We start from the raw sequence: 25,486 nt of genomic DNA on the forward strand, positions 1-25,486 counted from the left end.
GATCACGACTGTGGTGTACCAGACGATTACGAGCACGACGACGTTCCTCGTGACGGAGGATCGAACCAGGACCCGGACTCGGACGCAGACGGTGTCGCAGTGCATCGTTGGGCAGAAGATGAAGTAGAGAAGGGGAAGGCTGGACGTGGAGAGGAGATACGGGGAGAAAAGAATGAGAAGCAAGGTGCGATTTAGACGAAAGGATTGAGGTGCTGAAGAGCAGCCAGCGGTGGGCTTTCGCCGCTACCGTTTGCGCGCTCATCCAGCGGCCCTATATATCCTCCAACAATCCAATCCAATCCGCCCTCAATCCACCTCCCATGCCCTTTCACCTTTGCGCTGCAATTCCTGTGATGTCGACGCTACTCGCGTTCCTTCCTTCACGTGCCTTGGAAATTCCCGTGTGCCCCACGGGAGGCATCCAACATCGTGATACGGTCCACCCGTCCACAAACTCCACCCGCCAATGAATCCCCGTACCGCCCAACAACTTCCCCTCCCCAACCCTGTTTCCGCCTCACCACCCACCTGAAATGTAGCTCTCCCCTTCCCCCTTTCCCCTTCCATCAACCCTCTCAAACCCACCTCCCACCATCTTTATTCGCCCCAAACGCCGCCCGCGCGCACGATGTCCGACCCCCCGTCCCCCTCCACCAAACCCTTCCTCCAAGCCGTCATCCTCGCCCTCCTCACCCTCGGCTTCTTCGCCTCCTGGCCGCTGATGGCCCTCTACGTCGCGAAGAACGAGACGCCGCCGTTTCCGGCGAACAGGGACATACACTGTGCGAGCTGCAAGGAGGTGTGCGAGAGGAGTAGGCTCTTGTGTCGCCGGTTGGCGTGTTATGAGTATGATGGGAATGCGAGGGTGAGTAGAAGCTAATAATAGGGGAGAAAGGATGAGGGAAGGGAGGAGGGAGGGGTGGAGCTAGGGGAGAGAGAGAGAGAGAGTGGCTGACGAGACATAGGAGCTTAGGCAGATTGAAAGTCTGGAGCGGTGTTGGGGGATTGAGCATGGGAGGGATGAGTGGGGACGGGTGGTGGGAACGTAGGGGTAGGAGGGTAGAAGGGTTGGGATTGGACTGGATAGGAGGGACGTATAATAGCAAAGCAGCAAGTTTAGGCCGTGGGAAAAAGGGCATAAGAGTTGGAAATGGGAGATAATAAATCGAGGGGCCGGGGACACATACCGCTGCTCGCCGGCACGGCTCGCTGCATGCATGCTCTATAGGTACTGTACATACCACCTTTAGTCATGACGCCATTCCGGCGTAGATAAAACATACCACAATCCTGCCCCGTTTTATTTCCTATGCTTCCGTTCTACGCCTTTCACGCAACCCACTCCAAACTTAAACGCAAGGACCAGAGCACGGGACCTAGTACTCCCTTATTACCCGATGTCGGCCTTACGTGTGCTACGCCCACGTATTCAGTGTTTCGACCTCGCACGAGACCGTGGTCTGGGGACCTACTTCGACTGGCGGATGCAGGCGGAAGCACGATTACAGCAACAGCATAGGCGATGAACTTTGCACGTGGTGACAGCCATAAACTCATTATTGATGCCCTCCATGACATAACACTGCAAACGACCCAACACATTTGAACTATGGATTGTATTTCATTGCATAGACGTACACATCCCATCTCCTTCATCCCCATGCATGCCCAGCGTATGTATGCAGCACATTTTGACCGCCCAAAATGGCTGATCCATCATTTCTACCCACCCCAGCCACCCTAATATTGCAAATGGAAGGAATCGAAAATGTCGAAGGCCCATGTCTTTGCCTCAAATACACCGCCAAAGGAAAGTGAACCGACAAACTAAGTGAAAAGAACGCCTAGGACCCAACCAGACCACCTAGGTGGCAAAGAAAAGCAAGAGGCTCGGTGTATGCCGTGCGCCGCAACACCATCCAGAATATTCCACCCACGTATGTACACAGATACAGGTTACTGAAGGAAAGAGGATATCGATCGTGTTCGCGTGTTTTGGCCCGTCCAATAAGAGACGCCTTTTGATGGGAGGTGAACCGGCTCCACAGATGATGATGAGGTGACGTGCGCCAAGCTGCTCCGGAACGCCGGCCATGCATTGCCAGAAGACGGCGTTGCGTCCGAAGGCCAAGAAAGAGGGAAAGCGCAGGAGATTACAAGGTGGTAGAGTTGATTATGATTATGTCGGGGGTGAGAGTGTGGTGCGCTCGATAGACGACAGCGGAGGGCGCTTGACCATCGCTCTGAGCGCATGAACGATGGGCAAGCACACTCGTACGCCTAGCGCACTTCCAGGATGTTGCTTATCTGGAAGTGGGTAAGTGACTGCCGTATCATTTGAGCGGGTATGCGTTCTCCTGTCCTTCTGGACCTGGCACCCGTTGAGGTGGGAATACGAACCGGTTCATCATCTGAGCGCCCGGTTGCATGGGAAGGCCCATGTGGACGCCATTGGGCTGTAGCTGAGCGATGCCGTACGGATTCTGGTGGTTGATGTCGCTACCAAGGAAATTGTTCATAGCTGCACCGTGGAGACCCTGAGCCTGAGAGACGGGGCAATCCTTGTGAGCCAGAAGGAGGGTCTTCAGGTTGACAATCTCCTCACGAAGCTGGGTAACGGTGGCGGAAAGAGCATCGTTCTCCGTACTAAACAGCTCGACCTTGGCTTGGAGGTTAGCCAGCCATTGTTTCTTTCGCTGGCGGCACTTGAGCGCAGCGACCCTAAACAGGTTAGCAGCGACCCTTCGGGAGGGTAGACATCGACTAACCTGTTCCTTTCGAGGAAATTCTTGCGTTTCTCCTCATCCGTCATCTTCTTGCCGCCCGACTCCTCGTTTTTGATGTCCTTACCCTCGTCGTCGGTATCCATCATCTCGTCTTCGTCGGGGAGGGACGGGGGTGCGCCCTTCTTCCTGCTACCGCCTTTGGGAGCTTCATCGGCCTTGCGCTTCGTGCCGGCGGTTTGCTTGCCGTTCGCGCCGCCTTTCTTTGCTCGCGAGCGAGTGGTTGTTTTTGCCTCTTCGCTCATTCCGCTCTCCGAGAAGTCGCCAGTGTCTGCGGAGCCAGAGATGCTGATAGAGCCCTTAGTGTTGCGCCGTCCGTTATCCTGGCTGACGGGCTGGACGGGCATGTGGCCAGCGTTCACCGGCAGTTGTTGCTGCGGCATAGAGAAGGGCTGTTGGCCGTTGCGAGCACCACCATTCTGTGTAGCGAACGACAGAAGATCATTGGCGGCATTGCTGACGTCATGGTTAGCATATGGGTCGTTCTGGGCACGCTGTTGAGGTTGCTGCGCTTGCGCGTAGTTGTTTTGCCGATCCATTCCAGCCGTTGCTGCTTCGGGCTGCGAGGTCGGTGCCGATGTAGCCGGTGCCTTGCCCTGGTTTGCTTGAGCAGCAGCGCGGAGAGCAGACTGTTGGAAGTCCGCCGTGCCTGGAGTTACGCCGGCGCTCTGGAGGTTGAATATGGCTTGTGTGTTTGGACTAGGCGCCGGGAACATAGACCCACCGCCGCCTGGTGTAAGGCCTGTCCGGAGAGACGACTCGTTAGGAGTCGGGAAACCGCGAAACGACTCGCTGAAGTAATCTGTTTGGCTCGTAGGCCCAGTGAGCATAGCAGGGCTCAAAGGGCCTGCGCGCAACGACTGCCAACCCGGTGTGATACCTGGCAACGGCGAGGGGGACGTAATATTGGCGACCGGTGGCAGGATGGTCTTTCCAGGAGTTTCTACAGAGGATGTGCCACCTGGAGTTATGCAAGGTCAGCGCAAGCTCTGCGGAGAGAAGGATTGGGACGTTGCCCTGTTTCAGAGCCGGTAATGGTTGCACTGACAACAGCGACCTGGAGATATGGGTTTGGGCTTACCGAAAGATGCTTCAAATACATTGGGCTCCAGACTGAACGGATTATGGACACTAACTATCCGTTAGCATGCATCCTAAGCAATGAAAGGAGCGGAACGAATGAGCAAGCTGAGTCTCCTGTTCCAAGACTTCGACACCACAATGAGCGGTGGCCAGAAGACCAGCTCAAGTGCGTCTCCAATGAAGCAGAGGACAAAGGGGGCATCTTCCATGTGTATTCCCGCTTTACGTACGTATTGAAGTAGTCTGGCGTGTCGCCAGTGGTACTCGGTCGCGGAGGAGGACCCAAGGGACCATTTGACGCCGTCGGTTTCGTGTCCGAAGTCGTCTCTTCAGTAACGGGTGCTGCGGTTGCAGTCAGCATGATGCGCGTGATGGGATGGCAATCAGAGGACGCTTCTCCATGACGGAAGTGCAGTCGCGCCGGCGGCATGGCTACTCACCCTGTGCTTGAGAGTTGGAATCGACCTTGACGGGCTCTGTTGAGGTTGCTGTTAGCAATGCTGCGCATTAGGATGAACGGAACGACAGGGCGATGCAATGCGATGCATGCGCGGGTGTGGGCGCGGGTGTGATGGTTGCGATGAAGGGGGTGGCGACGCAATTGGCTGCGCGCGACAATGGGCACTCACCTCCAGCGGGGGCTTCAGATTTGGGTAAGCTTTTCTTGTTGTTTGGCGATGACATCGTGCTGGATTTTGAGGTAGTGGCAGCGGCCATGGGGTGATGATGAAAGCGGTGACGTCGTGGGCTCTCGGAGACTCAAGCGAGATCGTCTCGCGTGGACCAGTCCAGCACCTTCTCACCCTCTCGCGCGCAGTGTCTTTTACACGTCTCAACGGAGTAAAACCTCGTAGTCGAATCGTAGGACGCTCGTTTCTATCGAACAGCTTGTCAGCGCACCGCGGAATTGGCGATGACGGCACTGGACGCGACGAGCTGGTTGCGGTAACAGAGGCGTCGCAGGGCCTCTCTCGCGACGGGCGACAACACACAGCGGCGACGACAGCGAAGTACGTACCGATCAGTGCCTAGGATAAACCGGCCAGCGCCAATGCTCACTTGCGCTCAATCAGAAGCCGGATGCAGCGTTGTGTTCCTTGCTCGGATGAGCCTCGAGAGATGCTGGTGTGCGCTGCGGCAAGACGTCATAAGCAGCCCCCTTATAAATCGGTCGTCGCGCCTTCCCCTCACGCACGCAGCCGACTATCTGGCACCGGCACACGGAGATGGGGCTCGGAATCCTTTCACTGTCGCTTGGCTATTGTGCGCGTCGTGGTCGGTTGCGCCGTGGACGTTGTATGAGAAAATTGAGATGGAACAATGACGTGGAGCAGAGAAGGCGGATGACGACAGAGTCGCTGCTGTTGCCAATATTTGGCAAGTCACGTGCCCGCCTTAGCGCAATCAGACGTGCAGCCGCTAGGCCAAGCCTGGCGAAGATCATCGTGCGCGCCTCCAACACCCGGCCATTTTGCCGATGCAAAGAACAACTCTATTCGCGCGCCGGCCGTTCCCCGAGGCCAGAGGGCCGTCACAGCGCTGTGCAAGCGAGGATATCGTGGTCGCGGTCGTGGTTTGGAGCGCAGCGCGCGACCTCGATACGAGAAAGCGGCGGCGAGGCTGCTGGGGGCCGAAAATACGGTGGCCAGGAACCTGTAGCATCTGCCGCAAGCGGCAGGTACGAGAGGCGAGACAAGCATCTCCGATCTCTGCTATTCTCCCGATCGAGGCCGGCGTTCTTTCGATGCTGGCCCTCCGCGTTCACGGCACTAAGTTCATGATTGCCTTTGAGTGTATTCACCTGGGCAGCGTGGCCAGACGTCCCCTACTCTTGTTGTATTTGTAAGTTGACATGCTGCCGCGGTAGCTTCTCTGATGGAGGCCGGCCGTTACGTAGACTGGTGTCAGGCGAATACGGCGCCGCACTCACATACAGTATCAAAGGTATTATGACTTTCAGCCGCATAAAGGGCGAGCCTAGCTGACGAAGGCACAGCATACATACACAGTAGTCTCTGACTAGGTCTTGAACTTGCGTGGACCATTATGGCGTCCGATTAGCCGAGGCCGAGCGTCCTGATTCTCGTTATACAGGACTACCTACGGAACACTAGGCTTTTGAAGGCCCCAAAAGACGCTCCAGATATGCTTGATCGGTCTCGGTAGAGTTCGGAGTTTCTACCGAGGATCCCGTCTCATCTCACCTTGTCCCTGTCCAGACCGTGCCTTCCACGCCCACCTATCCCTCCTTCCTTCCTTCCTTCCGTCCTCTGCGAAAGCAAGTGCTCAAAATTGCGAACCGAAAAGGAGAAAAGCCGTTGTGGCACTCGAACTCCAACTCTTTTCCATCGTGGAATAAAAAAGAAGAATAGAGTCTTGGACCACATACTCGCACGCAGAGCAGAGCCGTGCGCAGTGCGCGATGTACGTTTCGGCCTTCACGAATGAATAGCCTACTTTTATCAAGTTTTCTGCCAAGTATACACCTACATACCTTTAGCACTTGATGAGAGGATGCGAGGCATTTGAGTATGGGCTTTGACTAAAGCACCTGTTGTGCGAACTGTTGAGGAATTTTGAGAATCGTCTGACATATATATGGGATGAAAGGCTGGTAATCGTTCCGAGGTTGATGATGTTGCGTAGACTTTAGGAAAGGAAGGCGCCTTCGTATGGAGAACATCACCCACCAAGCGGGTGCATGCGTTGGCCTTTACTTGAACTTATAGGGAAGTCGCGAATCCCTTTCTACCTTCCTTATTATTTGGACCCCTACCGAGCCCATTCTCAAACGCAGACCGCCCATTCCAACAGGACACAACGCATACCTCCATAGCGGCCTCCCCCTCAGCCATCAGTCATCAACAGCACCGTCAATATCCTCAGTCGTCCCTGTCCGGCCCAACCATACTCTCCCAATAATTATCCCAATCTCCCAGCGGATAACTCCACGGCCCCTGATCGCCTCCATATCCCGGCTCATCACACCCCTTCTGCTTGTTCTCCTACTCGAATCGTCAGCTCCGCTCTTTTCTCCCCTCCCCTCCCCTCCTCCCGCAAACTCCGGGGCAACGAAGAAGTCACACGACTTACGCAGCACTTGATCAACCCTAGCCCGCCACCGCACCAGCGCGCGTATTTCTTGGGGCAATGCAGCGTGGTGTCTTTGTAGTCCTGGAGGGCGTTAGATGGGGTGTTGCTGCGATTGGGGGTGTGTTGAGCGATGGACTTACTTTGCATTTGTGCGAGCAGCAGTCACGCGGCTGCAGCGTGGCGCCGCGTTTTATTGCAGCGATGGCGTCGCGGGGGATTGCTTCGCCGCTCGGTGGGTTCTCCGGGAGGGCGGAGGTGATGGCGATGAACGCTACGATGGCAGAGAGGAAGGGGACGTGCATTTTGACGTGGTCTGTGATGGAGGGGTGGCTGGGTGCGGGAGGAGGGAAGAGGAGACTGTACTGAGGATGTTTAGTGATGAGATGGAGAGGGGATGCATCTGCTCTTGTAGCCGTCGTGGGATATGGGCTCACGGCTTCTTGTGATGGTTCGTTGGGAGCGCACCCCGCTCCCTCGACCCACCATGGAGGAAATATGTACATAGAAAAGTGAACGCCAAAGTGGACAACTGAAAGACTCGTCGACTGACAGAAAAGCTCTAAGCGAAATATGGACATCAAAAAGAAAGACGCTTGGAGGATGGCGGGGCTCACGCAGTCCACGCCCGAGGCTATCTCTTCACATATGGCATCAGCGTAGTAGATACTGCGGTCGAAGAAACCGACGGCTGTATCCGCTTGGATCCCGCGAAAATATCGGTCTGCGCGCCCTCTTTCCAACCGCATTTCTCGTTATACCCAGGAGCGACCGGCCACTCGGTCTCGATATTGTTTCCCGTGAGCTGGTGCCAAGCAAGCATCTGCTTCGCACCCTTCACGCACTTCGTCCTGTCATCAGCGCAGTAGACCGGCGGTTGCGCTTCCGCGAGCGGAGTCGTCGAGCGCGCGTTGGTGACTTTGCATTTGAAGCCTTGCATGTACCTGATCCCCATCAGTGCATGCTCAACGATCCCAGGTGGAAGAAAGGATGAACTCACATATTCCCCTGTCCACATCCATCGGGCACCCAAAGCCACGCGCATATACACCCACCGTCTGGGCATGCGGGCAGATCAGGCACCTGATACGTTGCCATCCTCTTCCATGGCGTATGCTTTAACACGCTGAACACGACCAGATTCTCCATCGTCACTTTCTCCAACTCGCTCTCATAGCTGATCGCCCACGCCGTGCCCGCCGCATGAGTCTCGTTATACGCATGCAGCGCGCCATCATCCAAACAGCTACTCCCCGGTCCGGTCCACGAATTCCAGTCGTCAGGGTGGGTTTGGCCGTCCGGCCAATCCGTGGCGTATTTCCCGTTGTACGAGAGCGTGGTGAGCGCACGGTTGTGGGCTAGTTCCACGGTGAAATGGCCGTTGGCGGGGAGCTCTAGAAACTCGTCCGCTGGAGGAGGAACGAGGTCGCAGCCGCGGTCGTGCTGGAACCACCAATCTTGTTTGGTGAGGTTGTAGAGGGGGTCGACGGCTGTGCGGGTGTTGGGTTCATCTTTGGTGGGATCTGCGCCGCCGCGACAGTACATGCCCTTCGCCCAAGCGGCTGTATGCGCGGAGGCGAGGCTGATGAGAGCCGTGGAGAAGAGAGCGGTACGGAGCATGGCGCCCTGGATTTGGTGGAGGATAATGAGGGGTAGGTCCGGAAGTATCTACTGTAAAATTGAAAGAATGGAACGGAAGGAAACCGTCGAGAAGATGGAACAGAGATTATGAAGAATGCTAGACGGCAGACTGAATATGAAGAGGCCGACGATCAACTGACCTGTGTACAACGCGACTCCGGTGGTCTACATATACCCTCCATTTCCGCGACCTAGTAGCGCTATCCAGAAAGTTTCACGAAACATAGCTTTCTTTCATACAAGCCCTACTGAGGTACTTCCATCGGAAGTCCTTACCGGAAGTAGTAAAACTCTGGAGCGGAACCACGAGGCGGAGATGCTTGTCTCTCGTGATGTGAGACGGAGCGGATATCTCAGATCAACAAAACCGAATGAAGGACCCGGAGCTAAGCTTCTTCAGGCCATTGATAAGAGATTAGATGAACCTGGATAGAGAGTTTGGAGGAGATGCGGAGAGATTTGATATTGCTGATGGCAGGATGGGGAAGTACTGAAACGCGATGACATTGGTTCGAGGCGAGATTGAAGGGTGGCTTGGATCTTGCTGACGGCATCCACGCAGCGGGCACCATCCACGGGCGCTCTACGATGATCGCTCTCCTCCATATTGCTAGACTGGGTTGTGAGATGCGGTGCATCCCTATGACACGTGGTAGTGGCCTTATTGTACTGACTCTGGACTTTGTTAAAGCGAGCAATGCGCGAGGAACCGTTCGGGGATTCATCTAGGCACTACCGACGTTTAGGTTAAGAATAAGAACCAACATACTCACCACATCGATGTACGGGAGAAGAAAGGGATTGCTTCAATACTGTGCATAATGTGAAGCTGCGTTCGCAGAGGTGACATCCCTCGTGGCGGCTGCGCGGTGGACGTGAACGTTGCAAGCGGTACAAACGCCGCTGCAACATCCCAAGGGCTGATTTTGAATCATCGTTTCCAAAGAAAACAAAAGCTCTTTTCGAAGCACTATCGAGAACGAAGGGTGTTCGTCAAGTCAAGGCCTTGCCCTAAATATAGCGCTGCGGGCACCGGCATGTCATTCCGTGCATGTTCGTAACGGCCCGCGAACCGCGACGCAGCGAATCCCTCAGCCTCCCGGGCCCTTAGCCGGATCATCAGAGTGACATCCACGCCTCCGTGTCCTCGACCGCGCGACAGCACTTGCTAGACTCTGATACCCTTCTTTTGCTTCCTTTTCACTGTTCGCACGATCCGATACTGGACTGGATCTTGGAACGAGCAGCCGTTTCCAGCGCGATGGCATCCCCGATGGTTGAAGGAAGGGTCGATCCCCACAAGAAAGCACACTTCAGCCTGCACATCAGCGACCGGATAACAAAGGACAATGGAGAACTGGGCAGTTACAGCAGCGTTAAATGTAAGGGCATCAGCCGTTCCGTCCCGTATCCCTTCCGATGTGCTAACCTTGCTCCTATAGACAACCACAAACCGGCGCAGTCCACCACTTCCAGAACCACGACGCTGACGTCTACAACCGCCAACACATACAACCTCAGACTTGAGGATGAGAAGAAAGGGAACAAGAAGGACATTTTTGTCTTTAAAGGGCAGAAAACCGTGCCTAAGAAATCGTACATTCTCCTCCTTGACCCCGCGTCACAGAAAGCCACGCTCGAACCGCTCTCCTCCACATACACCTTCAATCTTACCTCCAAGAATGGCGCCGATGTTTCGTCTTCGTATCCAAAGCTATACCCACGAAAGCAAAAGGAAGATGTGCAGGATGCAGGGGTTGCTGACGACCTGTTCGACGAAGGGGGAGCGGGCGATGACCCGGATCCAGAGAACCCCTACGACTTCCGGCATTTCTTGAACAAGGAAAAGAGGGGCGATGAGTCGGAGTATAACATCGCTTCATCCCCAGATTACAGAACAGGCACGGGCAGCGCGATGAACACGCCGCAATTCCCCGCCCGCAAGCCCGCGTCCGCCGTGAGCTCGAAACCAAAACCTACAGCACAAGCAGCGCCTAAGCCTAAGAAGCGCAAGCCAGACCCGAAACCCCTTGTATCGAAGAAGGCAGAAGCGAAGAAACAGCAGGCGCCACCCATCCGCCTCGAGCGCCGCGCAACCGAGCAAAAGAAGCCCCAAGCCTCCGCCGCAAAGCCCTCGCGCAAGGCCGCCGCACCACCTCCCTCCGCAAAGATAAAGTCCGCAGAAATCGTCCACTCCTCAGACGAATCCGACACCGATGCCGAACCCGATCATGAGCCCGAGCTCGTCTCTTCTCCACCGCGCACCCAGCGCTCCCCATCGCCCGTACAACGCCGGCAACTGACGCCTGAATCTGACGAAGACGAGACCATGGAAGACGCTATCGGCGGGGCCTTGGGCCTCGAAATCGAAGTCCCCGACGCGCGACCCTCTAAACCGCGGCACAACGCACTCAAATCGCTGGGTTTGGGTCCGAATCTCGGGCTCGGATACAGAAAATCTCCATCTAACGGGCCCATCTCGCTCGTCAGCGCCACGAACAGCGTCGAAGGGAGTCCGAACCCCCACACATTCACGCCACGGAAGAACCGCGCCCAGGAAGAAGACGGCGTTATCGACTTCGGCAACTTTGGTGGGAGGGCAGATGATGAGGATGAAGAAGAGGCCGATGATGGCGATGTAGAGCCCATGGATATTGGCCCACCTGCGCAGGCACAAAGGATAATGAGTGTGGGAGGCGGGTTGGTCAATGAAGCCGACGCAGAAGGCGAGGAGGAGGACCCGCTGTATAAGGAGATGATGGAAGGGCTGGCAGGAGGTGAGAGCAGCGAAGAGAGTGAGGAAGAATAGACCAGTGCCATGGCGTCTATGCATATTGATCTTGGAAGCGCGTGTATGGATTGGTGTTTAGAATACCCTAGGTCTTCGGACTTGCTCTTATCTCCCATCTCGTTGCGATATCGACGCTTTGGCGTATGAAAATGGCCTGGATTAGTCGCGGTAAGGTTTCTTGCTGGTAGATTTAGATGGCGGACGATGTGCGTGCAAAACATTAGCATAGCGACGACTACTAGTAAAAATCACATCTTTAAGACATGGCTCATTGAAACCGTATATTGAAACTTGAGACCTAGGAAGCCCTCAGACTCCCCAACCCTCAACGCCATACCGAAGCGCCATAACTAGCCGACGCCGAACCCACACGCACGAGGTGCCACAAACCAGCATCATCCAAATCCCCCCTCAGCGCTCCTGGCAGTGCGCATAACTCGCCAACACCTTCTTCCCCCCAACCCTCTTATTCAGCGGATACTCCCAGTCCTCCTCCTTCGCCGCCTCCGTGCCCACCGCCCCCTTACCGTCGCGGTACCCCATGTTCGCTAGGACTCTTCCGCTTCCCCCGCCTTTCTTGTTAGGCGGTGGAGGGTTCGAGGATCCGTGTATTGGGTGGGAGAAGTTGGGTGTGGATAGGTCGGAGCTGGGCTTCCCTCCTCGTTTGAGGACCGAGAAGGCTTTCTTCACTTTTCCTTTCTGTCCCCTGCTTTTCTCCCCGTTACTAGTCGTGTTGGGTGTTTTGTTGTGTGACTCGTCGGCGTTGTCGTCTACCGCCTGGGTGGCCGTGATCGTGGGAGGTCCTTTCGACGTCAATTGGAGCTGGGGCTGCGTCTCCGTCGCGAGGTCGGGAGTCAACACCGCTGTGGGCATCTTGATATGATGCAGCGCGAGGGCCTGCACTTGTTTGTTGGACTGAGTGGGTGGGGCCCGTGTCGTGGAGCTGTGTTTTCTACTCCTGGGTGTCTTGCAAGAGTGGGTGGACGAAGGGGGTGAGAAAGTAGCAGGTGATGGAGAAGATGCGGCGGGGTGTTCCTAAGGTTTTATATTTCGGGTGCGCGTCCTTACTTTCACTTGTGGAATGGTTGTGGCGGTGCTTTCCGCAGCAAGCTCTTACCTGTGGTAACGAGGGTGAATGCGCGCATCAACACATGGAAGAAAACTTGCTTACCGAATCCCTTTATGTTGGCGCATACGGAGAGGGCAGAGGTAGACTCTGTGCTTGGTGATAGTATGAAGGCAGAACATGCAGCACGAGAAGTTGAACGTGTAACCCTTTGGGTGGGACTGAGGTGGAATTGGACGAGGGCGGAGGAAGTCAAACCGTGGAGTTAGATAGGATAGGTGCGAGGCTTACCCAACAATGGCATCTGGCGATATTTCTATCCGTCTCATTTAAAGCAATTAAGGGCATTGCGCTGAGCCCGGCCTTGCTTGTGTGCGCGTTTGTTGTTGTTGCGTGGCGCTCGAGTGGTGAATGATGATTGAAGGTGCGTGAATGAAATGACGGACCGTTTTCATTCTCATCGTAGAGAAGCCGAAAGACAGTGAACCTGCGTAGGAGGCCTTCTATACTGGAGGAGTATAGAGGTCAATGGATGGGATAGCAAAATATATCTGCTTAGACTCCAGCGCTAGGCTACGGCGAAAGCTGATACGTTCAGCTGCGAATATATGGCCAATGTCTCCGAGAATTCCACGTCGATAATGAGATAGATCGCGTTGGAAGACTATATGTTGGGAAGCGCAAAGCGCACGATGATCGTCTGCTTCGAATTCACCCTTTCCCATCTGTGGACACCGAGGTAACGGCTCTCAGATCGACTATTCTTTGGCGTGCTAGCGTGCAACATCGAGGACACACCAAAACCTAGATGCTGGCGTGGAAGATAACAGTATCACAAATAGACTCAAGTTCTTGTTATCGAAGTTACGCGAAAAGTGCCGTTATCCGCTTGCCAGCACTGCACGGCGCCTCGTATCCATATAGTACCCTATAAAGCTGCATACGGACGAGGGGAATGAGCCCCAAAGTTCGGTTCCTGCGAGGATGTCTTCAATCTGCTCAAGGTAGTAAGCTCGGAGAGGGCCGAGTGGATCTCGATATTCGCAGGGATGCTACCGAGACATCGCAATGCTTTCAGAGTGCCCTCGCGTATGGTATCGGTATTCGCGAAAGTATTCGGTGTCTTGCTCGCTATTGACGGCTGCCATAAGTCAGGCGTAGCAATGAATGCGTCAGCCCAACGGCCATCTTCGCTCCCAGCTGTTCTTGAAGAATTGCTGCGCAGTATTAGTGCCCACTAGTAGCTATGAATAGTGGTGGAGATGCTGCGAGTGTATATGAAATGCACGCCCACACAACTAACAAAAACCGGTACCCAGCCTCCTGACTGAGCTAAGTGTAGCTAGACTCGGTCTCTGGTAGCTATCCAAAGTATCATCACTCGGATTCATCTGCCGTCATCTGAAGCAGTGGAGCCACTGGCTCACATCGCAATATTGATGTCCGTGGGCTCCGGGTAAAGACCCAAGCCCAAGGTCCTGGAAGCTCACGATATTGTCAGAAAGCAAAACTAGCTGGACACTTGGGAAAGATAAATAGATGTCTCAAATTCTGAGGGTACCCAGCGACTCACCGTTTTATACCCTGGAACTAGTCTCCTTCAACCATCTCTCCGCTTCAACTCACTGCCTATATCAACACCATGCACATCTCCAAGCTCCTCTCTTTCCTCAGTGTCGCCGCCGCGGCCTCCGCAATGGCACTCGAGGGCCGCTCCGACGTCGGCGGGCCATGCGCCGAAGACAATGATTGCTACGGCGGAGCCAACTGCTGCAGCCGAATCTGCAAGCTCGGGAGTTGTCGAATGGACGGAAGTTGCGACGCAGACAACGACTGCTATGGATGGTGTCATAGTACGTAAAAACATTCAACAGACTCCGTCTCGCCCGTTAAATACTTGGGCTCGCTGAGTTTCGGGGAATGGCATTTGCGATGACGGGCTTCAAATCGGACAACGTACCCGGCCTGCTCTTTTTGAAGATACGCTGACTTTAGGGTCTTTCTGACAGACAACTCGGGGAAGTGTTGCATCAAATTTGGAAAGGAGGAAGGAACCTGCAACTGTGTCTCAAGCAGGTGTTAATTAGTTCTAGCTCGCGGATGTGAAGGGAATAGTTGGAATTGCCGGCTGGAGTTAGGTTGGCATCAAGTCTAGACGAAACGGAATAATGTGTAGCTCAGAAGGCGTCTAGGCTGATTAAGATGGAGTCGCCGGATTGGCAATCCGGAAAGGAGTGGTAGCAATTCCACGGTTGCTTATGGGCAGACAGCCATTGACGGGGTAGCCGACGGGGCGTACCTTCTAGCATTTCCAGTAGTAGCGATAATCTTAGAGAATACAAGGAAGGCGGAGGGATCTGTGTACCGAGGCAACGTTAGCCGAGATGACGTAATACCGTAATCGATAAGGCTCTGGTCACCTCCGAGAGGCGCTTCGCAATTTGACCACACGAGCTCGGGGGTTTTTGTAATAGCTGTGTGATGTGGAAATCTTTGCAAGAGTTCCAGGCATCCTTATAAACACTCTCTCTTCTCTGTCTAACATTATTGGACCCGGACCGCGTCAATGGGTCGTCAGTCGTTGTTCTTGCCAGACATTCTTCCATGCCCAGGACCCGGTAGATGCGAGTTCCACACCAGCATCTTCGGTGGCTCCGACGATCCAGAGGCGGTCCCCGAGGTATATTCCTGCCCGAGGTGTCAAGAGGAACATCCCACTACCATCGACCCGCCCTCTGGTTCACCATCTCCGACCTGCCCAAGCCGGCTGGAATCATTGCCCACAGAGATACTACAAGACATCGGCGAAAGGGTCCCCATGCCCTATAGGGCCTTGCTCGCATTCTCATCTCGCACACTCCACCACAAGCTCGGAAAAAGGGCCTTCGATGTTCCTACCAGAGATAGGCTACTGCTGAGCGATCTCCTCTCTAGAAACATGCCTGCCTATGCGACCTGTTGGGACTGTAGAACGCTTCGGCCATACTACTCTGCGCTTGCTTGGCCGCTCCTGAAGATTCACAGGAAAGAAAGGGGGATACCGAGCTCTATCTACGGTGTATCCGAGTTCCTGATGACCAAAGCACTAGCCTACTGTGACTCACAGCGGAAGACGGGGAATTGCTTCATGTCGCTCTTGACATGTGCTGGCACTTATATCAAGCCTTGGGCAGACAATGATAAGAGTTATGCGGAGGATGCCGGCTTCAGCAAGGATGATCTCCAGATGGGTCTCCAGATCACCTACGAAGCTAGCGGACGGATATCGACGAAACATACCGCGGACAGGCTTGTGACGCACGTCCAGTATCGTATTAACCTCCCACGTCCATGGACATCCTTCGCAGTCGCACAGCGCTTTGCCATACTCCGGGACTTCTATCTTTGTCCGCACGTCTACGCGTCAAAAGTTCAGTATCGCGACCCCCATGACCCAACCTTTCCTGCCGACTCATCTATCAAGCACTGGCTGCCTCACGAAGGACCTGTACCTGAAGCTACTTTGACATGTTCCAAGTGCTCAGCAGAGTTTCGGAGCACCGTCGAGGACGACAAGGGCCATCAGTCTATCACTTTCGACGTGTGGAGCGAGTCAAACAGGACATGCAATGATGGCTTGACGGAGACGACATTCTGTCAGGGGACGAGTTATTCGAATGGATTGTTGGGGAATTCGAAGATTAGAGGAATGTTTGAGTCCGCGCCTGCGATATAGAGCGGATCAAGGAGGGTAGGCCTCCCATTCTCGCGGCGAATATGGCAAGGCACGGTGTACCAGCGTCATGGTACTGTTGAAGGGGTTTACCGAAAGGTGACGTGGCAATGTTGCAGTCCCCCAAACGACATTCTACGGCAAGGCCCGCAAGCAATTATGCCTTTATTTAGGGGGCGGGTGATTATTATTCTCCGAGGAGCAGGAAGATCGGCAGAGCAGGAAGATCGCTAAACGATAGGACTCTACCTCAGACACCAGCGGTACTACCTTCCCCGCACAGCCACTCTCCCCAAAACTATCGCGAATATCCGGATATGGAAAAGCTGCTTGAACACCAACCCGCCAACCTGCCCAAATGAACTTGATGTTTACATTCTACGTTTAAGAGCTTGGATCATGGCATCACCCTGGTGTGATGGGGTGCGTTGTAATGGAGACCTCAATGTCAATGTCGAAGGCAGGGTTCTCTCACCACTACCGCTGCCCTGATTGATCACTGTTATGTGTGATTGAGGACGGCGCCAGGGAGTACGTCTATAAAGGACGGGTCACTCGCCACCGTCGGCCGCTTCTATCACACTGCACAACACGAGACCTATCTCCTACCTTCTCTGTCACTCGCTCTACATACACTCGTTGAATACATTGTCAGACATACTTCGTCAACATGCGTGCCATCATCGTCTCAGTTCTCGCATTCGCCGTTGCGGCCTCCGCCCTAGGCCGTGCAGTGGTGGTAAACAACACCCCCGAAACCTTCTACCTCTGGTCCGTCGGCGACGAAACCGGGAAGCAAGTAGAGGTCCCTCCAGGTATACGCTATCCTTACGGTCTCTTTCACACTCGGCTAACAAAAGCTAGGCGACATCTGGCACGAAGAATTCCACAAAGGCAGCGTCAATCCTGGCGTCGCCATCAAAATCACCAAAGAAGAAGGCGGGCTATCGCTCGGCGCCCCAACGCAGATCTTTGGATATGCTCTCGATGGCGATAAGGTCTGGTACAGTTTGGATGCGGTGAACGGCGAGCCGTTCGCCGGACAGAGGCTGGAGCTTATCAGCAGTGGTGGAGATATCCAGTGGCCGGAAGGAGTCAATACCGGGAATGCAACGAAGGATACTAGCAGCAACGAGGATGTCGTATTCACTGTTGGTGGAGGGGCTTGAGGGTGACGAAAGGGAATGGACATGACAGAAAGCGGATGAGGGCTAATCTTAATGGAGATGCTATAGTCGGAGGAATTGATGAATGGAAAGGATATCCCTATCAATCAGAAGCAATGAAACCTTACCTGGTAGTAGTGATCTTTACCAATGATCCAAAATTCCTCTTCCAAGTCCATACCCGTAGGCGGGTGTTCCAATGTCACAGTCGGGTGAGGTCTGATAGCAGCGTGGGGGTGCCCCGTGTCGCCACCCGCCTTGCGAAAGCGCCATACCGTCAAATACCGAAGCTCCTGCCCGATGCAGAAAGCATCGAGAAGACCCAGCTGGATGGGCGAGCGCGTGGTGGAGGAATCGAGGCGGGATTTATGGACACTGGAAAGCAGGTACGTCCGTGCGTGCACCGCATTCGGGCCTTTGCTCAAGCCACCTGCATCTTCAATCCATTGCGTCTCTTTTATCCTGCATCGTCGTCTCCTGCCTACTACTGAGAATCGCATCTGCATACGCAAAGCGGCGCTGCACGCATCCGAGTCGACCCAATTCTGGGGCGAGAGCTGTTGGCGCGCCTTGTCCCCCTTCCATCCGACCCGATGTCGCCCACCAACACACACAACCTCAAGCCGGATAGGTGGTGTCGAGCATGTATAGCCCGAGTGATATCGCACCACCAACAGCTCGACACGATGCTCAGGCCGGTTGAAGCGCTTTTAGCAGCACCGCGCCGCAATATGGCTCGTCTCCTCAGAGATCAGGCAGTAGCTGCGATTGCGCGTCTGCGGCAATATCGGCTCGAAAATCACGCGGCGACTGTTGGCGGCGGCGTCCTATCTCGCAGCGACAGCGACGCCTCGCCCAGCTGCATCGACGCCGTTTCGCGTGCGGTTGCTTGCGCCCACGAGGATGCGGGATGGCGCCACGAACGATCGTCTGGTGACAGCTCGTCCTCTGGAGCCGCACGAATCCTTCGCAGCCCGACGCACGACCAGCTGCCGTATTTGTGCTACCGCGCACGCCGGCATTATTGCAGACGCCTGGCGGTCCAGTGTGCCCGTCGCAGCCCTCCATCGCGAGCAGAGCGAGCACGATGTGGGTGTGCTCTGGAGGGCCGGGCTGTCGTGCAACGCGACGGAAGGGAGGCCCCGGCGCATCAATAGGACGTCTGATATCACGTTTTTAGCCGACGTCTGCTCCGGGTGCAAAGGACGCAGATCCGGCCGCGCTGACGGCTCTCTCAGCATTTGTGTTCCTGGGGCGGGGAACGGCGTCGCGGAGCATTCATTGGCAGCGCCCGCCTGGCACGCGCCGGCTGCTGCCACCACTGACGTCCATGCATGCCCAGGTGTCTCGCTCCAGCTTGCCGTTGCAGAGCCTTATCATCCCTCAACCTGGAACGCCCTGGTCTCAATTTCACATGGCTGAGCAGTCTCGGGGCCCGCGCGTCTTTTCGGGCAAAGCGCCTTGCTGCCGCCTACACGCTGCTCAACTGCTCTCCCGGTGATTGGCCCCGGCCGCCCACAATGCGGCCCAGCCGAAGCCATGTACTTCAGCGCCTTGCCGCTTGCCACAGAACGAGCACTTCCGAATGGCGATGTGTTTCGTGCAACAATATATGGGCCGGTGATTCTGCCCCGCTGACATCTGGAGGCGCTGTCTTACTTGCATCAAGGCCGTTTCCATTTTTCCATTTGCGTCATTCCGGCTCTTTCTTTTGCTCCCCTTCTCCAGACATGAGCATCAACCTGCGACGGCCCTTCTCATGCGCGCGACGAGGATCATCCACCAGCATCCCGACCACGCCGACGTCCTGCGCACATGTATAAGATCGCGTTGACCCGACACCATGAGCGCGCGGACGCTGACCAACGTTGTGAACGACCAGACGGTCGCGCTTAATGCTCTGATATATGGATACGCGGGCCACTCCCTCGTCACACCACAGCATGCGCTCCAGCAGATTTGGTGGACTGAAGAGAGGATCAACGAGAAAGTTACACCGGACTTCATCACTTCCAGGCTGCGCCCTAATGAACGAGAATGGCTGCATCGACCCGTGGGTTTTGGCGACCTTACCGACGACACATATATCGAGTGGATCCTAGAGAAGGCAAGGCGCTTGTTCCTGATTCTGGCCGAGATTGGAGAGTCGGACAGAATTTTTGCCGTGGTGGAAAGAGCGTGGGACGATGCCGATTTGCCGCTTCAGATGGAGGATATCGAGAAGCTCTCACTTGCGAACAGGCGAGACGACCAGGCCAACGCTCGGTTCTACCACACGCAGTTCTCCTTTCTCCTCCGCGTGCTGCGCGAAGGCGTCCACATTGATTACGCACCAAATGAGGAAATTCCGCTCGAATACGTTATGGAATTGCCGCCGGCCGTGAGCCTGCAGCATTGGTCGCGGGTGCATCTCCCAAAGAAACCGAATGAGGTCTATGTCAGGAGGAAGTTCTCTCTTGGAACCCCGGACTCGCCGGACGCGTACGTGGACGACTATCTTATGGATGTGGAGAGTGCCAAGATGGTTGGACATGACCATATCGCGCCAGTGTGGGCTTCGTATACGGCAAAAGGGACTGGGTTCACCTTGACGAACTTCGTGGGGCAGCATACCCTAAAGACATTTATCGACCATCGAAAGCCGCTACAGTATCAAAGGGTACCAAAGCCGCAGAGGAGATATCTGGTGCTCAACTGGTTGCACTGTTTGGCGGATGCGGTGGCAACGCTGCACCAAAGCGGATTCTGCCATTCGGGTATCCGCCCTTCAAACATCATCATTGATGAGCGCAACAATATCGCCTTCAGCGACATTGCTAGTTTGGAGACATTTCAAAGGGACAAGAAGCCGGATCCAATGGATGCATACGTGTACGGGGCACCGGAGGCTCACATCTCTACGGCCCCATCGGAGCCGGACACCCCAGCACCCGCGCCCAACATCGGCACGGTTCGAAAGCCCTCGAGTGCGAGCAAGACCTCCGCCGGTTCCTCCAACAGCAGTGGCTCTCAGCGCCAGAAGCTAACCAAAACGCCAACAAGCGATTTCTCCGGTTTCAATTTTGGCTTCAGAAAGGGAAAGAAGCCTGTGAAACCACGCTCGCGGATCCATGACTCTGAGCAAGCGGACATGTTCTCTCTGGGCTGCGTTTTCCTGGAGCTGGTGACTTTCATGCTGAAGAAGAAGCCGCATGAGTTCATCAAGCACCGTTCGTCGAAACAAAAGATCAACGCGGGAGGTAAGAACTCTCGTGTCGACTCGTCCTACCATGCGAACTTGGAGAGGGTAGAGAGCTGGATGAAGGTTATCGAGGATGCAGCTTTGGCGGAGAAAGAGGATGCCTTCCGCGCCATGCCGTACATCATGAACCTCATCCGCGGTATGCTCAGCAGAAATCCCAATATGCGCCCGACCGCGAGAGACGCTCGCGACCGATTGCTCGACATCCTACTAAACTACACTTCTATTCCGGATGTGCACTGCGGCGCACACAAGCACGACATCGGTGTCGCAACATCCTCCAACTCAGGCTCCGACCGGGCCTCCACTATATCTTCCCTTCGCCCATCTTCCGTATCGACCATGTCCACGATGTCTACCATCTCCACCGCGAGCTCCGATGCCGATACCATCCGCTTTTCCACCACCTCCTCCAATATGCGCGTATCCTCGATCCTAAACTCGTACACGGACCGCTCGACGCTATCGGGGATATCGGAGCTAGACGACGACGACGCATCGACGTATACGGTAGGAAGGTCGACGCCGGCACCCATCGATATGTCCTACGAGTCTCCAAGGAGAGCACCTCAACCACCGACACCGCCCGTCTCGCCCAGGTCTCCGAAATCGCCCGCTTCGCCTGATCTGGATAGGTCTCCGAGCCCGTCGAGCTCGACCGCGACTTATAAGATTAAGCCTTGGAACAAGCCGTTCCTCCTGCTGCCGTAGTCGAGAGTGTGGGGAAGCTTTACAAGTACCCCCCGCCTCAAATCTGGGGTTCGGAAGACAAGAGCCCCCTATACCTCAACGGGCAACGCATCCGCTGCCCGAGTCCCGAACAGCCCGACTGGAATTTCTTAAGCAAGCTAGATTTCCTCCACACACCTCGACAGTGAGGGGAAATGCGTGCGCTATATTCGAGCAGTTTTCTGAAGGATTGGGGTTAGCTGGATCAGGAAGGTAGCGTTTGGCAGGGATGTGGATAGGATCTGGGGTCGTTCGGGGCTGCCGGTTTGTTCCCATCACGCGCAGTCGTTCCACTACGAAAACGGTCCGCGGGAAGCCACAGGGCTAGGAGAATTGGCGAGAAGAAGAATGCAAAAGAGGTCCAGAGACTTCCGTAGCACGGCGGCGCACGAGAAGTGCCAGCTGCTGTAGATAAATCACGCAACGCAGATTAATTGCAATAGGGATTCCTTTGTAGATATGAATGAAGGGATATGCTGAGCTGACGTATGTTGTTGTACCCGGGAAAATCGAAGCTGGCAGCCCAAGGATTGATTCCTGGATATAGCTTGTTACGCTTCTGGGAAGGTGCTTGGTGGTTTTGGCGGGCACGTGGGTCCTGAAGCCACCCTCACGTGCGTAGGCTAGCTCTTCTGGGGCTAATCTAGACTTAGTGCGGGGCTTGAATCTCACCGCATCGAAGCTTCATTCTCCACATCAGCGCCAGCCGTTAGCCAGCCGCCAGCCTCATCACATTGCTTACGCCTCCCGCAGTTCCTGCATCCTGCTTTTTCCTCTTGCCAACGCATCGTACGTCACATCGACTACGTGCCCATGCACAGCATGCCATTTCGAAGTTGCATCGATTGAGAGCTGCGCATGCACGAGCTGCACCCCTCACCGACCAAACACCGCATTTTCGCCAAGCTACCTATTCGGTCAGCGCCCAACGGTCATGCTTCTGACTGGTAGTTTTCTTTTGTTCACATCTGCCATTGCAGAGCTCGCCTTTCTCCTCAAGGGATGACGCAGCCTTGCTGGCCGGAGCAAGGTCCACGTTGAATGCTATGGTAGCTCCCTCATGACGAACCATCATCACCTTCCTGTCAGCCCATTCAAGGAAGAAAGCTCGGCCTGATCATTCTCCGGAGAATGGGTGCGGGGTGCAGATCTAGGATTTTTAGTATTGGCCAAGGCGCTATCAACCGCGTTCAGGGCAGCTTGCTTGCCCCGGTCCATATCGGCTTCCCAAAATCCGGTATCCTGTGGTAGTCCCCATATCTCCCCTTTCTATTCATTCCGCATCTACGGCATTTTTGCGTTACCCCAACAATCCCCGCTTCAAGTCCGCACTTTCGACCAATTTCGCATCAATTCCGCTTTTTCCTCTCAAACCTCAACATTTATTCTCAATCTGTGCTTGTCGTTTGCGCGTGGGACTCGGGGGTGGTCCACACGGAGCCCCCAGCTGACCGCAGCCGTTTGAGTCCAGAAGTCAGCATAGAAGCATGCTGCGATGATCGACGAAGGCGTACAGCCACCAAGCTTGATCCCGCCGCTAGCCCCAGGCCAAGACAAGCCATGCATGGCACGCGTTCACGGGATGCAGCTCCAACCCTGGGCTCTGCCGGGGCATTGGCATATGCCGTACCTTAAGTACCTGGCTAGACGCGCGCCCGTCTAGCTTTTTCTCTGCATATCCCACTTCCTCCGCCAGCTCTTTGCGCTCGAGTCGAAAGGCTTGGTTGTCAAGATGCATCTCTCAATTGGGATCCTTTCTTCTTTGTTGGCTACTACGGCTGTTGCTACAAGCAATAGCAGGTTCTTCAAGCGCCAGGGCTACAACAGCACGGATTATGTGCTAAAGCAGGGCCCGCTCGATACTCCATGGACGGAGAAGGTGGGCACGGATCCATGGCCTGAGTATCCTAGGCCTCAATTGGCACGTTCGGAGTGGAAGAACCTCAATGGTGTATGGCGGTACCAAAATGCGACCGGGTTCTCTGAGCTCAATGCTCCACCTTTCGGCAAAGAGTTGGAGCTCCCCGTCCTGGTTCCATTCTGTCTGGAGAGCGCTCTCTCGGGTGAGTACTTTGTACAAGACTCGGAACTCCACTAACCGGTTACCAGGTGTCATGGGCAACCACACCATCTACAGCTGGTACCGCACGACTTTTGACGTCCCCTCCTCTTGGACAGCTGGAAATCGAGTTTTACTCAACTTCGGTGCTGTGGACTGGAATGCTACCGTCTTTGTCAATGGGCACCAGGTCTTTAATCACGTTGGCGGATATTTCTCCTTCTCTGTGGATGTGACGGATCAACTATCCACAAATGGGACTAATGAGCTGTATGAGTTTCCCTGGGTTCTGGGCTAGAAATGAAGCTAATTGGCATATCAGGATTCTCTTCGTTTTCGACCCCACCGATATGGAGGGATACAACATTCCTCTCGGGAAACAGAGGCTCGTGCCCTCGCACATCTTCTACACACCATGCAGCGGCATCTGGCAAACTGTGTGGCTTGAATCAGCACCGGCAAATCACATCACTCAGCTAGATGTCAGCGCCGATATGTATGGAAAAGGTAACGTCACCGCTCTGCATGGAAGCTGTCTTTACCAGCGGACTAACATGTTCAGTGAACGTTACGGTACACGGCTCCGGCAATACTAGCTCGATAGTCCAGGTCACTATATACGAACCACACAGCACAGTTGCCAAGGTGACCGCCAAAGGGAGGGCCAATGAGCCATTCATTTTTGATGTTGATGACTTCGATCTGTGGTCACCGGACTCGCCCACTTTGTACAACATGACGGTGAAGATGGACGGTGACACGGTACAGAGCTACACGGGATTCAGAACGATATCGTCTGGTGAGGTTGATGGTGTTCCACGGCCGCTGCTCAATGGCGACTTCGTGTTCATGTTTGGAACACTAGACCAAGGATACTGGCCAGATGGTCTGCACACGCCCCCGAGCCGAGAAGCTATGGTCTACGACTTAGAGGTCTTGAAGAGTGTAGGGTACAACATGCTCCGCAAGCACGTACGCTTATCCCTTTCTTTCACCCGAGGTTTCCGCTAACACGGGTTTTTAGATTAAAATTGAGCCAGCCCTCTTCTATCAGGCTTGCGATGAGATGGGTATCATGCTTATCCAGGATATGCCTGCTCTGGTTGACGGTTATCACATTCCTGGTAACGTGTGTCATGATACTGATGATGTCAAAGACGAGGCTTCGCAAAAGGAATTCGAGCGTGAGCTCGCTCTTCTCATTGAGCAGCATAGGAATTATCCCAGCATCGTAACCTGGGTAAGGTAGTCCCTACTCCATACCTGCACCCGATCTAATCATGGGAAAATAGATGATCTATAATGAAGGTTGGGGGCAAGAGAGAAAAAAGGAATACCCCGAGTTCCGACTGACAGACATGGTCAAATCGCTCGATCCTACACGGCTCGTTGATTCGGTGTCTGGCTGGCATGATCACGGTGCCGGTGATTTTCACGTGAGTAACCCTAAGCGGCAGTCAATACGAATACCTCTCTAACTCGTTTTCTCCTAGGATAACCACCATTACTCAAGCCCGCAGTGTGGCACGCCGTTCTACTCCACCGCCAGCACACCCTACAATCCCAGTCAAGACCGTCGCATCGCCATCCAGGGTGAATTCGGTGGTATCGGAAACAATATCACCGAAGAACAGTACGTCATCGACTTCCTCTTCCATTTCTTCCCCATTGACTCGCATGGCCTGCTAACATCTCTTCAGCGCATGGAAGGTTAAAGCCTCCATCGACGCCGTCAACGGCACCTACGAGCTCGACGACACAATTGAAATCTGGAACTACCGCGCACACCACATCCTCAAAGAGCTTGAGGAGCAGATCACGCTGTTTGCATGTTCCGGCGCAGTCTGGACGCAGACGACGGATGTCGAGGGCGAAGTTAATGGCATGATGACGTATGATAGGAGACTTATTCGAATGGATAAAGACCAGTGGAAGGACGATATTCAGGCCTTGTATGATGCCGCGGAGAAGCGGGGGAATTCCACGATGAGGATGATGGCGAGGGGTGATGATTTGGATGTGCTATGAGAGGGAACATGCCGAGGCTTGCTATACTGTGCTGAGTGTGTCGCACTGGGTGGTGCGGCATAGAACATTTGGGTTTGTTTTAGATGTTATCTATAAA

At 54.7% G+C, this 25,486-nt stretch overlaps 13 protein-coding genes across 13 annotated transcripts; 8 read left to right on the forward strand and 5 right to left on the reverse strand.

Annotated features, from left to right (window-relative positions):
- Positions 1 to 456: 456 nt before the first annotated feature.
- BU26DRAFT_550297 (uncharacterized protein) lies at positions 457 to 1,049 on the forward strand (the record flags this gene model as incomplete). The annotated part of the gene is made up of 2 exons (XM_033832045.1): positions 457 to 865; positions 966 to 1,049. A coding segment is annotated over one exon (360 nt), but the record flags the coding sequence as incomplete, so codon positions are not given.
- An 820-nt stretch (positions 1,050 to 1,869) lies between these two features.
- BU26DRAFT_294618 (uncharacterized protein) lies at positions 1,870 to 2,465 on the reverse strand. Its single transcript, XM_033821694.1, has 2 exons — positions 2,401 to 2,465; positions 1,870 to 2,307 (listed from the first exon to the last, which is right to left on the reverse strand). Exon 2 carries the CDS (start codon positions 2,251 to 2,253, stop codon positions 1,957 to 1,959), a length of 297 nt encoding a protein of 98 aa, XP_033685038.1. The 5' UTR covers positions 2,254 to 2,307; positions 2,401 to 2,465; the 3' UTR covers positions 1,870 to 1,956.
- Positions 2,334 to 4,583, reverse strand: BU26DRAFT_504437 (uncharacterized protein; the record flags this gene model as incomplete). Its single annotated transcript, XM_033826771.1, has 6 exons — positions 2,334 to 2,721; positions 2,769 to 3,744; positions 3,865 to 3,914; positions 4,097 to 4,208; positions 4,307 to 4,342; positions 4,496 to 4,583. 6 exons carry the CDS (start codon positions 4,581 to 4,583, stop codon positions 2,334 to 2,336), a joined length of 1,650 nt encoding a protein of 549 aa, XP_033685039.1.
- An 814-nt stretch (positions 4,584 to 5,397) lies between these two features.
- On the reverse strand, positions 5,398 to 5,911 carry BU26DRAFT_504438 (uncharacterized protein; the record flags this gene model as incomplete). The annotated part of the gene is made up of 2 exons (XM_033826772.1): positions 5,398 to 5,667; positions 5,801 to 5,911. 2 exons carry the CDS (start codon positions 5,909 to 5,911, stop codon positions 5,398 to 5,400), a joined length of 381 nt encoding a protein of 126 aa, XP_033685040.1.
- Positions 5,912 to 7,457: 1,546 nt separating this feature from the next.
- BU26DRAFT_294709 (uncharacterized protein) lies at positions 7,458 to 8,779 on the reverse strand. The gene is made up of 2 exons (XM_033821695.1): positions 7,957 to 8,779; positions 7,458 to 7,900 (listed from the first exon to the last, which is right to left on the reverse strand). Exons 1-2 carry the CDS (start codon positions 8,574 to 8,576, stop codon positions 7,591 to 7,593), a joined length of 930 nt encoding a protein of 309 aa, XP_033685041.1. The 5' UTR covers positions 8,577 to 8,779; the 3' UTR covers positions 7,458 to 7,590.
- A 908-nt stretch (positions 8,780 to 9,687) lies between these two features.
- BU26DRAFT_604299 (uncharacterized protein) lies at positions 9,688 to 11,655 on the forward strand. Its single transcript, XM_033835513.1, has 2 exons — positions 9,688 to 9,979; positions 10,040 to 11,655. Exons 1-2 carry the CDS (start codon positions 9,859 to 9,861, stop codon positions 11,404 to 11,406), a joined length of 1,488 nt encoding a protein of 495 aa, XP_033685042.1. The 5' UTR covers positions 9,688 to 9,858; the 3' UTR covers positions 11,407 to 11,655.
- Positions 11,656 to 11,657: 2 nt separating this feature from the next.
- BU26DRAFT_604300 (uncharacterized protein) lies at positions 11,658 to 12,717 on the reverse strand. Its single transcript, XM_033835514.1, has 2 exons — positions 12,560 to 12,717; positions 11,658 to 12,505 (listed from the first exon to the last, which is right to left on the reverse strand). Exon 2 carries the CDS (start codon positions 12,259 to 12,261, stop codon positions 11,800 to 11,802), a length of 462 nt encoding a protein of 153 aa, XP_033685043.1. The 5' UTR covers positions 12,262 to 12,505; positions 12,560 to 12,717; the 3' UTR covers positions 11,658 to 11,799.
- A 1,320-nt stretch (positions 12,718 to 14,037) lies between these two features.
- BU26DRAFT_518503 (uncharacterized protein) lies at positions 14,038 to 14,732 on the forward strand. Its single transcript, XM_033828830.1, has 2 exons — positions 14,038 to 14,307; positions 14,464 to 14,732. The coding sequence occupies exons 1-2, from the start codon at positions 14,097 to 14,099 to the stop codon at positions 14,535 to 14,537; spliced, it is 285 nt and encodes a 94-aa protein (XP_033685044.1). The 5' UTR covers positions 14,038 to 14,096; the 3' UTR covers positions 14,538 to 14,732.
- Positions 14,733 to 15,020: 288 nt separating this feature from the next.
- On the forward strand, positions 15,021 to 16,169 carry BU26DRAFT_504442 (uncharacterized protein; the record flags this gene model as incomplete). Its single annotated transcript, XM_033826773.1, has 1 exon — positions 15,021 to 16,169. The coding sequence occupies one exon, from the start codon at positions 15,021 to 15,023 to the stop codon at positions 16,167 to 16,169; it is 1,149 nt and encodes a 382-aa protein (XP_033685045.1).
- A 262-nt stretch (positions 16,170 to 16,431) lies between these two features.
- Positions 16,432 to 17,360, forward strand: BU26DRAFT_518507 (uncharacterized protein). The gene is made up of 2 exons (XM_033828831.1): positions 16,432 to 16,981; positions 17,031 to 17,360. The coding sequence occupies exons 1-2, from the start codon at positions 16,837 to 16,839 to the stop codon at positions 17,333 to 17,335; spliced, it is 450 nt and encodes a 149-aa protein (XP_033685046.1). The 5' UTR covers positions 16,432 to 16,836; the 3' UTR covers positions 17,336 to 17,360.
- A 782-nt stretch (positions 17,361 to 18,142) lies between these two features.
- On the forward strand, positions 18,143 to 18,964 carry BU26DRAFT_294769 (uncharacterized protein). Its single transcript, XM_033821697.1, has one exon. It carries the CDS (start codon positions 18,236 to 18,238, stop codon positions 18,752 to 18,754), a length of 519 nt encoding a protein of 172 aa, XP_033685047.1. The 5' UTR covers positions 18,143 to 18,235; the 3' UTR covers positions 18,755 to 18,964.
- Positions 18,965 to 21,321, forward strand: BU26DRAFT_294768 (kinase domain-containing protein). Its single transcript, XM_033821696.1, has one exon. The coding sequence runs from the start codon at positions 19,176 to 19,178 to the stop codon at positions 21,282 to 21,284; it is 2,109 nt and encodes a 702-aa protein (XP_033685048.1). The 5' UTR covers positions 18,965 to 19,175; the 3' UTR covers positions 21,285 to 21,321.
- Positions 21,322 to 23,034: 1,713 nt separating this feature from the next.
- Positions 23,035 to 25,389, forward strand: BU26DRAFT_425685 (glycoside hydrolase family 2 protein; the record flags this gene model as incomplete). The annotated part of the gene is made up of 8 exons (XM_033823640.1): positions 23,035 to 23,365; positions 23,412 to 23,637; positions 23,684 to 23,868; positions 23,924 to 24,333; positions 24,386 to 24,601; positions 24,654 to 24,797; positions 24,855 to 24,994; positions 25,062 to 25,389. The coding sequence occupies 8 exons, from the start codon at positions 23,035 to 23,037 to the stop codon at positions 25,387 to 25,389; spliced, it is 1,980 nt and encodes a 659-aa protein (XP_033685049.1).
- Positions 25,390 to 25,486: the final 97 nt, after the last annotated feature.

The sequence above is a fragment of the Trematosphaeria pertusa genome (assembly GCF_010094035.1).
Source record: "Trematosphaeria pertusa strain CBS 122368 unplaced genomic scaffold BU26scaffold_6, whole genome shotgun sequence".
NCBI lineage: Eukaryota > Fungi > Ascomycota > Dothideomycetes > Pleosporales > Trematosphaeriaceae > Trematosphaeria > Trematosphaeria pertusa.